Source organism: Urocampus carinirostris, chromosome 11 (genome assembly GCF_059441175.1).
Source record: "Urocampus carinirostris isolate Australia breed hairy pipefish chromosome 11, RoL_Ucar_1.0, whole genome shotgun sequence".
NCBI lineage: Eukaryota > Metazoa > Chordata > Actinopteri > Syngnathiformes > Syngnathidae > Urocampus > Urocampus carinirostris.
In genome coordinates, this window is record NC_142359.1 from 36,385,205 (window position 1) to 36,398,443 (window position 13,239).

The window sequence follows — 13,239 nt, forward strand, 5'->3', positions numbered from 1 at the left end:
CGTAAAATACGTGTTTTTGGAATGTGGGAGGAAACCGGAGTGCCCGGAGGAAACCCACGCAAGGAGGGGGAGAACATGCAAACTCCACAGAGGAGGTTCGATCTCATACACTCACACACGCTAACTACTGCGCCACCGTGCTTCCCCCAAACTATAATTTTAACTCAAAATCACTAAATCCAAATACATTTTCCTCCTCGGTTTTGGCTTTCTCCTTCCACCTCCCTCACGTCAGATGACATTTTTTGCTTCTTGCCAATAGCCTACAAGCTTTGCAAACCTTTGTTCTCTTTTTTTCACTATTTTAAGCTTTTAATATGTAGAATTTGATTATCCTTTCTGTGCCATTTTGTTCAATTTCACTTTCGTTCGTTTAAGCGCTGCACTTGCAGTGCACACCGGATTTGAGGGACTTGGCCCCAAGTAAACCCCAAGTTCCGTGATTCAGCCAAAACACAAAGTTTGGCGCTCAACTACGCACGGCCAGAGTAAAGCTTCGTGTTTACTTTGGCTGCAAATTAAAGCTTCCGGTTTGTTTCGGGCTCTTTTATCAAATCTAGTTAATCCGTTGGGTTTGGGCGGGTTCGGGTTTATACACCAGCGACACGGGTCGGGTTGGGCTGAATTTTTTAGGCCCGATCGTACATCTAATCAGGGGAGTCAAACACATAGAGCTCGGGGTCCTCATGGTAGAAAAAAAACATTCCTACTGGGGCCAGAATTCTACATTTATGGCATTAAAAGTGTGCCTTAGCTGGAGGGCTGGGGGTGTTTTCGAAGGCTCACAATTAAAGTACTTTAAGGGATGTAGGATCTGATTATAAAACGATTCGTGTTTTTTTTTTCTTTAATATTTTATTTACTCCACTAAGGTTGATTCTCTTGTAGTGTTTATCAAACTGTGCACTGGTCAAAAATAAAAATAAAAAAGTAGAAAAACAACAATTGAATTAATTTCCACTTAGAAAGGTATTTGAGTCATTGTCAGAATGGAACATTGCCCTTTGACTCAGTTTCTGGAAGGAGGGTATCATTCCTTGCTCCAGTATTTCACAGTAAATACCTGAGTTCATGTTTTCCTCAATGAAATGACACCCCCCCAACTCCAGGTGCACTCGTGAAGCCCCAAACCATTACATTCCCAACATAGTGCTTGACTTCCGGCACAACACAAACATGTTTAATACTCCTCACCTTGTTGACACCACACATGTTTCACACCATCTGAGCCAAATAAATTAATCTTTGTCTCGTCTGATCAGAGGATATCTTTCCAGTAAGCCATGGCCTTTTGTTGACCAACTGTTTTTCATTGTGTCAAAGCAATTTTTCTTCAGTTATGTTCTATAAAACACTATAATGAAACCTCTGCAGAAATGTGAGGGGTGTACTCGCTTTTCTCACAAAGACCAGTGCGCTTGCTATGTTAAAAAGGTTGGCATCGGACAGCATGACACCAAATAGATTGAGCTGAAATTTAAGAAATTACACTTAATCACACTAATAAGTCATCTGAGAGTCTTTTCAGCAAAAATGTGCCGAAAGGCGCCATTGACAGAGGTGACGTGTTACCACCAATATCGAGCAACTGTTGTTTTGTTCCAGGATTATAACGTCTCATCTCATCTCATCAGCCGTACCGCTTATCCTCATTAGGGTCGCGGGGGGGCTGGAGCCCATCCCAGCCATCTCCGGGCAGTGGGCAGGGGACACCCTGAACTGGTTGCCAGCCAATCGCAGGGCACACAGGGACAGACAACGCATTCGCTCATTCACACCTAGGGACAATTTGGACCGGCCAATTCACCTGAAATGCATGTTTTTGGAATGTGGGAGGAAACCGGAGTGCCCGGAGGAAACCCACGCAAGCACGGGGAGAACATACAAACTCCGCACAGGATGTCTGGAGCTGGATTTGAACCCACGACAGGTTCCCATGACATGAACTGCCGCACAAGCGCTAACCACTGCGCCGCCGTGCTGCCCTTGGATTATAACGTGATCACTTATAATAAAAAATAAAGATTGAGGTTGAGGGGCGTCTAAGAGGGTGTTACAGAAAATAATTGAGAAGCACTGTCGTACACTCACTATTAAATATTCAAGCTTAAGCAAATGTGTTATTTATGATCTTCACTATACAGTACATAAGCCTGTTGTCAATATTTCTGGATTTCCTCGATATTGGATGAAAAGGCTTGAATGAATGGTCCCTCTCAGGCAAGTCTAAAAACAGAGCATTTCCCCAAAGGAGGTGGGAACAGCTGGTTGCTAGGTGAGAATTAAAACTACAGAGCTTGGTTGCAAGGTTGCAGATGGGCAGGAAATAGAGACGCGTTGCGAAGCCTGAGGAATAGGACGATTCGGGAGATCGTCATTGTTCCTTTTGATTTCATCTCTCAATACCAGTTATCTTCCCAGCTCGGCCGCCTGTCACAGAATAATCTTCAGCTCGACTGCCTCAGAGCATTTTGTTCTCTGGAATCTCGGTTCATGTGTTGATTTCGTTCATTGCTGCAACGTGATTTCTCGAGGTAGAGGTAAAGTATCGGCCAAATCAGGACAGCCTCTTAACCAACCTAAGCTCCAGTATGGCAATCACTTCAATCCCCCCAGTGGTTTTGAAAGCCGTCAACACACCCCCACCAGCACCCCTCTCATTTGGCACGAGAAGTCCATCACAGTCGTTATTGACCTGTACTTAAGCTAATGTAACCTTGACCGTGTCCAGAATTCGTCCCCGCGATGATCGCGATGAAGAAAGATAGAGTGATGCATTGCTTCCTCTTGGCAGGAAACACTCATCCTTTGATGTTCTTTCGCGTTGCTAACGACCATCCTGAGTTTGTTCTGAAAGCGTTCTGCGAGTGAGGTTCAGGAGGTGAGACCGGGGAACGTCAAAGTGATTTATAGGCCTCCAACCTCAGCCTGGCGCGCCCCGCAACCTCCATCAACCCGCCTACAGATTGCACATTTGTCTTTCCAGCACTTGTCTTCAGCAGAAGAAACATGGGGAATTATTAGTCCTACGGCTCTATTAAACTGAATACTCGTAGTCCTCCGGAGATGGGCTGACTGACTCATTTTGACACTCTGGAGTAATGTACCTGTATTGTTGGTGTTAGGGTCTGGCGCACCTCTGTCCACCAGAGGGCGCCTAATTGATTTGTATTTGGGTCAGGTGTATTTACTCACCCCACACCTGTCCGAAATTAGCCTCACCCTTTATTTAACAGCAACAAAAAGTCTTAACTAGGAAGACGGGAGTGTGAGACCAGAACTACTGAGAAAGGAAACTTGAGGGTGATTTTTGGGGTGGTGAAAATCTTGAAAGGGAGATCTGAGAGTACCTTTGAAAATGTGATTGAGGTGGGAGGCCTTGGAGTGGTTGTACCCTACTTACGACCATTCGACTTACGCAAAACGGTAGATACAAACATTTTTTTGGGATGTCTAAAAATATCATTGCTGTAAGTTACATTTTGTATTGTGTGCACCTTTTTCCGAGCAGAGGAGATTTACTGTAGTGCTTCTTTCAGCCGTGTGGCGCTGTGAGAGGTCACCCAGAATCCACCTCGAAAAAGAAATCCGGCTTCTACTTACTGTTTTGTGTGTATACACACTGCACTGTATCTCTAGCACGATAAGAATGTTGACGTTTTCATTGTTTAATATCTCGTGCATCCATTTGATATGGTTGGTGTGAAGTGTAAAGACGAGGGGAGTAATTTCTTTTGAAATGAAAGTGGAATAAGAAAGCTTGACGCGGTTGAGAAAATGGTTGAATTGCTTTTTTTTTTCATCCACTTTCCTCCACGGAGGAGGAAGTCACCTCACTCTTCCAAAAGTAAGGTAAACTTAACTTTATTTATCTTTATAGTCAAGTCATATTTATTTGTATAGCCCTTAATCACAAGGAGTGTCAAGGGGCTTCACTGACCACAGAATGTAAACACCTAATGTGTAGCTTTGTTTTTCAGTACCATGCATTATCATTCAGCCTGATTTGTAACATTGTAGAGCATATTATATTATGAAATGTTTATTTTTTAGTACAAAAAAATACAGATAACTAATAAAGCCTTAAACATACTTATATGAACCTTAAACATACAAAATATAGCGCTGAATCAACTTATGAACAAATTCAACATACCTATCTTGTTCGCAAGTAGGGCAGCATCTGTACTATGAACAAAGAGGGAACTGATGAAAGAATTAATGGGAGGAGAAGCTTGTAGTCTTGGCAGATGAATGTCTTAGGAATCATAATGCGTCAGCGATATAGGGTGGGAGCCCAGAGTATTTATAGTAATGGTGGCTAATTACCTGAATGGAATCACCTAGGGAGAGGAATGGTGAATGCGACTGGAAAATGGGGTAATGCTGCCAAAGAGGAGAGGTTGTGCAGGTGCCAAACCATGACTTTTTTGTTGACTCTGATGATTCGTCGCGCAGTTTATTGGTTGACACAAGTTATTTGACTCCTCAGAAATGCTACCTTAGACAAATTCTTTGAAAATATTTTCCTCAAACCCGCTGTCTTTTAACGCTTGTTTATAATCAACTTTTAAAGGATCGTCATTATGCAGTACCATTCCTTCTTCTCACCATATGCTGGATGCAGCTCGGCGCTGTCCTGCAGGAGCATCCTCAACTTCTGCAGCGCGTACGGAAGAAGCTCAACGAGTCGCCCCGAGGTCTCGGCTGACACAAAAACCCAAATAAGGCAGAATTTCTGTCACAACAGCTTTTAGCGGCGGAGGATTTGCGGGGCTCTCGCCGTCTTGAAAGGCTGCATCGGCAGAGCGCCGCATTCTGAAAAGCACTCGTGCTATGTTTAGGCCACGGGCGCCAAGCAGGAATGTCTCATTGTTGTACCCACGCGCCGAAATCAGCCAAGCGCACCTCAAAAGTAGGAGCTGTGAAACGAGTGGCTGAGGATTTAAATTATGACTTCAGGGAGTGTAAATGGCACTCTGCTGTTGTCTTTTGTGTGCAAAATGCACTTCCAGCAGCAAGTGTGAACGCAGGTAACGAGCAATGAGGTCCTGGAGGCAATCGTTTCCTTCAGATGAGTGCAAGGTGTGAAGGGAACACAAGCGCTCGCTAAACAAATGAGTATTGGACTTCCTGGACCAGGCGTGGTCCGCTATTTAGAGTGGCGAACCACATTGTGTTAAAAAATGTAGCCAAGGACCGAATTATATTAGGAATAGATATACATGCAGACATCTACATGTTATATTTCTTTATATTTGTTTTTAAATTGATTGGTCCCTAGGTGTGAATGAGCGAGCGAATTGTCTTTATATTTGTTTTTTAATTGATTGGTCCCTAGGTGTGAATGAGCGAGCGAATTGTCTGTCCCTGTGTGCCCTGCGACTGGCTGGCAACCAGTTCAGGGTGTCCCCTGCCCACTGCCCGAAGATGGCTGGGATGGGCTCCAGCACCCCCGCGACCCTGCTGAGGATAAGTGGTGCAGATAATGAATGGATGGTTAAATTGGCTATGAAACGCTCTGAATTAAAGAGAAATTATATATTACATTCCTGTGTTAAAGCACTTAAGTTGATGTATAGTATTGTAGTTGCATTTTATTTTTTTTTTTAGATTTTGGTTTTATTTTTTGGTGAGTTACCACAGTTTTATTTTTGGAGTATGTCTGCAGTAGTGTTTATGTGGTATTACACTGGTTGTATTGTAAGTAGTATTTCTGGGCAGGGCAGTGGTTAGCGTGTGTGCGGCACAGTTCTGAGGTCGTGAGAACAAACTTTCCTGTGTGGAGTTTTCATGTTCGCCCCCTGCTTGCGTGGTTTTCCTCCGGGCACTCCATTTTCCTCCCACATTCCAAAAACATGCATGTTAGGTTAATTGGCTGGTCCAAATTATCCCTAGGTGTGAATGAGCGAGCTGGCTGGCAACCAGTTCAGGGTGTTCCCTGCCCACTGCCCAAAGATGGCTGGGATGGGCTCCAGCACCCCCGCGACCCTACTGAGGATAAGCAGTGCATATAATGGATGGGTCGTATTTCCGTCCTAATAATTTTGAAATAGTCTTTTTTTTGTAATTCGGCCATATTTCTACAGTAATATTTTTGCATTATAATATTATTGTAGTGGTATTTCTGTTGAAGTATGTTACAAGTATTCCCAAATATTTTTGTAGTATTTTTTTTTCAATGTCTTTGGTAATTTTGGAATATTATTGTTGTTGTATTTCTGGTGTAATATTTCTGTAGTATCATTATTGTGTTGTAGTGTTACTCGTAAAACTGTAATCTTTATCCTTGTATTTTTTGCACACAAAAGTATATATTTTCAAATTATATTTCATTGAGTTTACTGATTTTAAGATATTCTGAGTTGCTTGACTAATGTTGCTTGGCATAAAAAGGTTCAAAGTTTAAGTTTGTGAACAACACATAGTTTTACAAATTCAAGTTAGTAGAATGCGGCAAGGGTAAACCAGTGAAAGCTGTCGGGCCCTGCTGTTGAACAAAAGAGTGTGTTTTGTCACCCTGACCCGAGTGACACGGCAGCGTTCTTGTGTCCCGTTTCATCTGGAGGGACGAAAGCATGACCAACTTAGGTGCCGAGGTGCCTAACTTGTTTGGGCCATGGTTCAAAAATGTTTGTGTGTATTTTTGCTATTTTTTTCCCCTTTTATTTTCTTTTATTTTCTTTGTTATTGTATGTGTTTGACTTGCTGTCGGTAACACCTCTTGAGGGATATGACCAAGGTAGATAGATAAATAGATAGAATAAAAAAATCTTTGAATAAATTTATTTTTTTCATAATTTTTCATGATTATTGGTAATAATCTGAGCAGCAATTTAGGAGCTTAGAGATCTTTATAGTGAGCCGAGCCAAAAGAGCCAGTTAACTAAAAAGCCAGAATTCCCATCACCACTCGGATTCAAGCCTTTTCTCTACCTGTGTAACACGTCAGCACGGGCGGTTGATGGGTCAAGCCTGGTCACATGATCAAATCTGCTGGACAAGATCAGCCAAAAATGAGGCTTAATTTTCCTAGTCATGTGACGCTACATCACCGACACACTCTTCGAGCAGGGCTTCATTTGTCACGCCCACTCTTACTCAACACTAACTTTGTAAGCCGCGCTTCATTTTGCCCATCACTAGTCATGTTCCAAGCCTTTTTGTCACAGCCTTGTCTTCTGACCACGAGTATCACCTGCAAAACATTTGGTCTGTAGCCTTTGCTGAAGTCTGTTTACTGGACCACCGTCCCCTTGACTGCCTCTTGGACCCTGACTGCTGCCACTGCTGATCTCGATTATGTTACCCCGGTACCCGATTCCCATGTGCCGAACCCTACCTGAAGTAAAAACCACTGTTGGGGTGACCGGTTTCAGCTGTAAAACATTTTTCTTTCTCCCTACCCATTGAACTTTTATACATGGTACCCAAATTTGCCTTTTACAAGTAGAAATCAATGGTAGATTGTTAAATAGTTCACAGTGTTACAACCGTAACCACAGTGTTACAACCGTAACCAGCACTTGGTACGGTTGTGTCACTGTACGTAATAGAAACATATGACAAGAAGAGCATGGAATAGACCCAAATAATTGTATCATATTTATTATTTTGTATGGACAGCAATGCTAATCCGAGTCTGACGAGCAGTTGTAGCAAATGTATAAGCCAGTGCCTGGGGTGCAGCCTTCTCGGGCAAATTCCTTGCAATCAAAACACTGGACTCACTTTTCTTTTTTCTATCTCTTCTTTGTCCTTGCATTTGTCCATTATGACTATACACAAGTTGTCATTTTTTGATGTGTTACAACTGCCCCCGCACCTAACAGTCATCATTAAGCTAACATTGTCCCCATGTGGTTGTTAGCTAGCATGAAAAAAACATATGATTGAATCCAAGAATTAATCTTTAGCATATTTGACATGAAAACAAAAACAGTGAGTACGAAAAAGTTTGAAATCGTACCCGAATATGTGTTTTCTGACCGTAAAATTGAGACAATGTCTCTTAAAATGTCTAGTGTGAGGTCAAAATGGAAAGTGGAGTATGCTATATCAGGGGTATTAATAAAACAATATTCGACTGTTACAACTGGCCCTGGTCTCCCCTACAAATCTGTGACCCTGCATTGTGCTTCTACACCACCCTGAGTGGCCCTGACAGTTTTGCTTTTGCTTTAAAAATACTTTGCAGTTTTGCCAAAATTCAGAGAGCAAAGAAATAAAGAAATATCTTTTTTTGTCACAAATGTCACGCCCACCTGTGAACAACAACAAACGGTCTCGCTGTTTGCTGTCAGCCTGCTGACAGTCGATATTTTCGGCCATTACCGCGACGCTGCTGACACGTCGCGGTCCCGCGCCACCTAACGAGCGCGGAAAATGGCCGCTGGTGACAAGGAGAAACCGGGGCCAATTTTGCGCAAAAACACACAAACCCTCAAGGCAGCGGCTGTTCTGGCAGGTGTCAGTCGTCTGAGTTGTGTATTGGAGGCCTTGCGGCATGCTGGAATATATTGCCATGTCGGGCAATTAAAATGATTTCTCACTGTATAAATAAAATATTTGTACAAATATACAGAGATCCTTCTACTTTGTGCTTCACTTAGCGCTGTTTTGCCGATTTTTAAATTAAATGGTTTTGATTGTCATTGATATCAACGTGTCGTGTATTGTGTTCTGAGTAGACAGCAGACAGCAAATGCTATCTCGGGGGCAGGTAAGAGGGGGCTTTGTGTGTTGGATGGGCGTGACTTTGGTGAGTGCTGTCAGTTAAAAAGCAGGGCAGATGCACGAGTCAATGTGTCCACCCAAAGCTCAGCAGGTAGAGGGGTCATCATCGGACCAAGAAGGTGGTAGGTTTGATACCCGGCCCCTCCGAGTTAAATGTCAAAGTGTCCTTGGGCAGACACTTGACAGACAGTGAACCCCTAATGCCCCCAATGAGCACGTAGGCGCTTTGCATGGCTAAATCCGCTATTGGTGTGTGAGTTTGTGTGTGTGTGTGTGTGTGTGTGTGTGTGTGTGTGTGTGTGTGTGTGTGTGTGTGTGTGTGTGTGTGTGTGTGTGTGTGTGTGTGTGTGTGTGTGTGTGTGTGTGTGTGTGTGTGTGTGTGTGTGTGAATGGGGGAAGTGTGGGGTACATTGTAAAGCGCTTTGGGAGGTCTTCAGTGACTGATTAAATGCACTCGATTAATGCAGTCCATTTTCCATTGGCAGCCATCAGGAACGGACTGAAAATCACACACAAAGTATGTGTTTACGAATCAAAACAGCTCAGTTGTTAGTGCCCTGTTTGCATGTAAACATTAGCCAAAATCCAGCTAGAAGCTACAAAAAAACGTGAGAGAAGTGGCACTCATTAACTTCAAAGAAAATACAGTATGTCTTCAGTGTAAGCTTCCGGAAAGACATTAGTTGTTGGCTTCGATTATAGAAGAAGAATTTTCTTCAAAACAAAACGTAGCACCACACAGACAATTTTTTTCCACTTTATAGTACCAAGAATAATTATACAATGCACAGATCTATTGTTTCTAATCCCAAATATTGTTTACGTCTTTCTGTGGTCCTTTTTTTTCAGGTATTTCCAATTCAAGGTTGTGCCAAGTCAAGCTTTTCACGGAAATGTTTTCTGACTGTGTTTTTTCTCCATTAGACAGTGAAAACATGATTGCGGTTGGGAATTAAATGTCCATTTAACTCGTTGACGTGAAACAGTAACCTAGTGACGAAGGTGTCCGTATTTTTAACGCTAATTCAGCGCCCACTCTCCCTACTTTCCTAGGAGGAAGCACTGTTCTTGAAGAAAAAAAAAGAAAGAACATTCCTTCTTTTTCCACTCTGTCCTCCTCAGCTCAGCAGCCCGGCTGAAGGCTAACACCTCTGAGGCTCCGTGTGTACACTACTTGCACACTTGAGGCCCAAAATAGCAACAAGTGGTTTTTGCCCAAGTATGGTTAAGTATGTCATCCTATTTTCTAGATGGAACAATGTCAGAATGATAAGCTCCGCTATCATCGCTATCAGTCAAATGAGCAGGTCGGTGTCTCTTGGGTCAACGTGCACTGCTTTTAAAAAGATGACTTTGCTTTTAACACCCCTAAAGGTCACCTAAGCCTGGCGCCAAGTGAACAAGAACAAGAAGTATTTCATTATTTGATTCTACCTATTAATACATAAATGTGTGTATGCCAACATTACAGTTTGCTTCAATTGTCTTTTTCATATGTGCTCTCAGGTGAGTAGAGTAGCTAAAAATTGTACTCAAGTAAAAGTCTTACTTCAGAACAATTCGACTCAAGTAGAAGTAAAAAGTACTCATCCACAAAATTACTTGAGTAGAAGTAAAAAAGTACTTGTTGAAATAACGACTGAAGTACTGAGCAAATGTAGCAATGCTTTATTTTTTCGTCAATCATTTTAAACAAAACATTAATTTTAAACAAACATTAAATCAGATCATTAAACTATATTTAATTTAAATATAGATTACAATAATCAAAGTCTATTTTTGTACCCTAATAAACAATAGAATAATAAAAGTATGAATCACAAAAATAAATGACCGCAATTTCCAGACTATAGAGCACACCTGATTATAAGCCGCAACCAACACATTATCAAAGGAGAAAACATTTTGTCCAAACTGTACATAAGCTGCACCTGTCTATAAAGTCATATGTGTCCACATTTAAAACGTGTGATATTTACAAAGAAAGACGGAACACAGGAAGAGTTTTTAGTTTCATTTATATACCTCAACTCTTCTTTCCAAACAGCGCCTGTGACGCGGTAATAACACAACAGCAATATGGTAGGGCAGCACTAACAGGGCTGGTTTAATACAAAACATACCGGTTAAAATTACTGAGACATGGGAGTAACACCTCAGCTATCTGCTCTCTGTGTGTTCACCCAGTGTTCAAGAATATTTTCCAGGTCGGGCCACCTTTTTTTGTTACTACTGAAAGCATTTTTCTCGTCTTTTTGTATTGCCCCAGTTCTTCCCACTGCCGTTTCCAGCGTCTCACCATCGATTCATTCACAGTTTACGTGCAGCAGCTCTATTTCCTTCTTTATCGAGCTGGCGATTGCCTTAAACTTAAAAGCTGACTCAAATGCATCTCTTCTTGCATTTTCCACAATGAGGGTCTGTTCATGCTAGTTTTATTACATTCAACTTGCGTCTTACCTTTACTGCTCAGGCGCCCCTGGCAGCCGTCAGAAAATATACAGGAATTAGCTGCATCGTTGCATAGGCCGCAAGGTTGAGAGCTTGCGACAAATGTCACGGATTGTAGTCCAGATATTACGGTAAGCACACGTAGAACATATAAAACCGCAGTACTTTTTTAAACAGGCTCTTAAGACAACTACAAGCTAGCGTAGGAGTTTGCCACCCAAAATGTAGAAAAAGCCATGTTTGTCGGGACCAGAACGGAAACAGGACCCACTTGCGTGACGTTTACCACAAGTTTTATTGAAAGAGAGAGGAAGGGCTGCGCCCACGATCCTGTGTTCGCTGGGAGCGGGAAGCAAGTTGCTCTCGTACCCATATTGTGATCCGAACACAGAAGTGGATCTGCCGTAGTGAGCGATGGCGGTGTCAGGGGCAGAAAATTGGTCGGTTGCTGGTACAGGGAGAGCGAGACGTGATCGGGGTCGGAAATGAGTCGTAAGCCAGAAGGGGAGAGTAGACGTGGTCAGGATCCACACAAGTCAAAGCCGGAGACAAACGGGACAGGCGTGAGTCAGGGTCAAAAAAGGCTTGCCTAGTATACACGGAGATTCACAGTCGGACCGACAACAGGGGGTTGACAGGACAGGGTTCAAATAGTGACAGGCAGCCAATCAGAACACACGTCGGTTGGCACCAAATGAGCGGGCACAGCTGAGTCATATCAGTAATCATGACAATGTTAGACCAAAAAAAAACAAAAAACAAGTGTTTCAGGAGCTACAAAAAAATTATTATCAAAATTACTAAGACTAAGTTAGATGCCACACATCTGGTGTAGAATGACGTGACCAGTGTTGGATGTGTTACTTTCAAAATGTAGTTAGCTATAGCTGTTCACTATTTCTTCCAAAATGTCACTAAAGTAGAAACTGAGTTGCTTTATTGTAATGGTAACGAATTACCAGAGAAAGTAACTATTTCCATTGCTTTAAAAAATAAGTTGTACCTCAAATAATTTGAATTTTCTGAGCAGTATTTGGGTCAGTTGAATGGAGACGGACATACAGGTAGTTGTGTTGTAAACCCTTGTAATATTTATTGCACCTCACCAGCAACAGATTTATCCTACAATTGAAGTGCAACAAATGTAAGCAGGAAATAATATAATAAAATAACAGATAAGCAGTAAACAATGAATAATGTGTTAAATAAATTAGATAACACAAATCTATAAGAATCCACCAAAAAAAAAGATGAAATACAAAACATCTTTAACAACACATAAGCATCGCACCCCAAATCCCCCCCACCCCCAAAATACCTATTGACCAATCGTAAGAGAAAAAAGGCAACTCCGGGCAAACCAGTTAATTTCAAAGAGCAGCCTCGTGGAGCGATACGTTCACGAATGACATGAGTCGGTTGCCGTGGCAATGATGACAGCACATTTGCAAGACATGACGTAAACAACTCAGAGGAACGCAGAATAAAAACGACGTCAGGTGTGCCTGGGGGGGCACACCGCTGTTGCCTTTCTGCAGCCAATGCAAAGCACCAGTTTTGACCGTCAGTAAAGGGAACGCCGTTGTAACGGCAGAAAAAGTAATTAATTAGATTACTTCGTTACTGAAAAATAATGCCGTTACATGTTGTTATTTGTAACGGCGTTATTCCTAACACTGGACGTGACTATTCTGTTGTATACCGCTTCAACTTTAACTTTGTCGCTATAAAAATTAATTACAGAATTTTTAAGTGTTTTTTTTTAAATATAAAATTAAAGAAATGCAATTGAGAAATCCAATTTTTTATATTGTTTTTAATTTGAGGACAGGAAAAACTAAAACAAAGGTGCATGATTCGCCCTTTTATCTGGGCAGCAACAAGAGTCAAGTCAAGTCAACTCGTGTTTATTTGTATAGCCCTTAATCACAAAGAGTCTCAAAGGGCTGCACAGACCACAGATTATTGCAAACCACAGATTATTATGACACCATCACCTGATCCAAAAACCTACATGAGGGCAAGGATAAACTCATCAAGCTCAGAATGAGG

At 42.0% G+C, this 13,239-nt stretch overlaps 1 protein-coding gene across 1 annotated transcript in view; it reads right to left on the reverse strand.

Moving 5' to 3' along the window:
• The window catches only part of LOC148357249 (uncharacterized), a 28,459-nt gene extending 19,951 nt beyond the window's left edge, over nucleotides 1-8,508 (reverse strand). Inside the window, 4 exon segments of the mRNA XM_088347543.1 lie at nucleotides 4,596-4,707; nucleotides 7,199-7,342; nucleotides 8,265-8,369; nucleotides 8,442-8,508. Of these exon segments, the coding sequence (XP_088203669.1) occupies nucleotides 4,596-4,707; nucleotides 7,199-7,342; nucleotides 8,265-8,369; nucleotides 8,442-8,508 (428 nt within the window).
• Nucleotides 8,509-13,239: the final 4,731 nt, after the last annotated feature.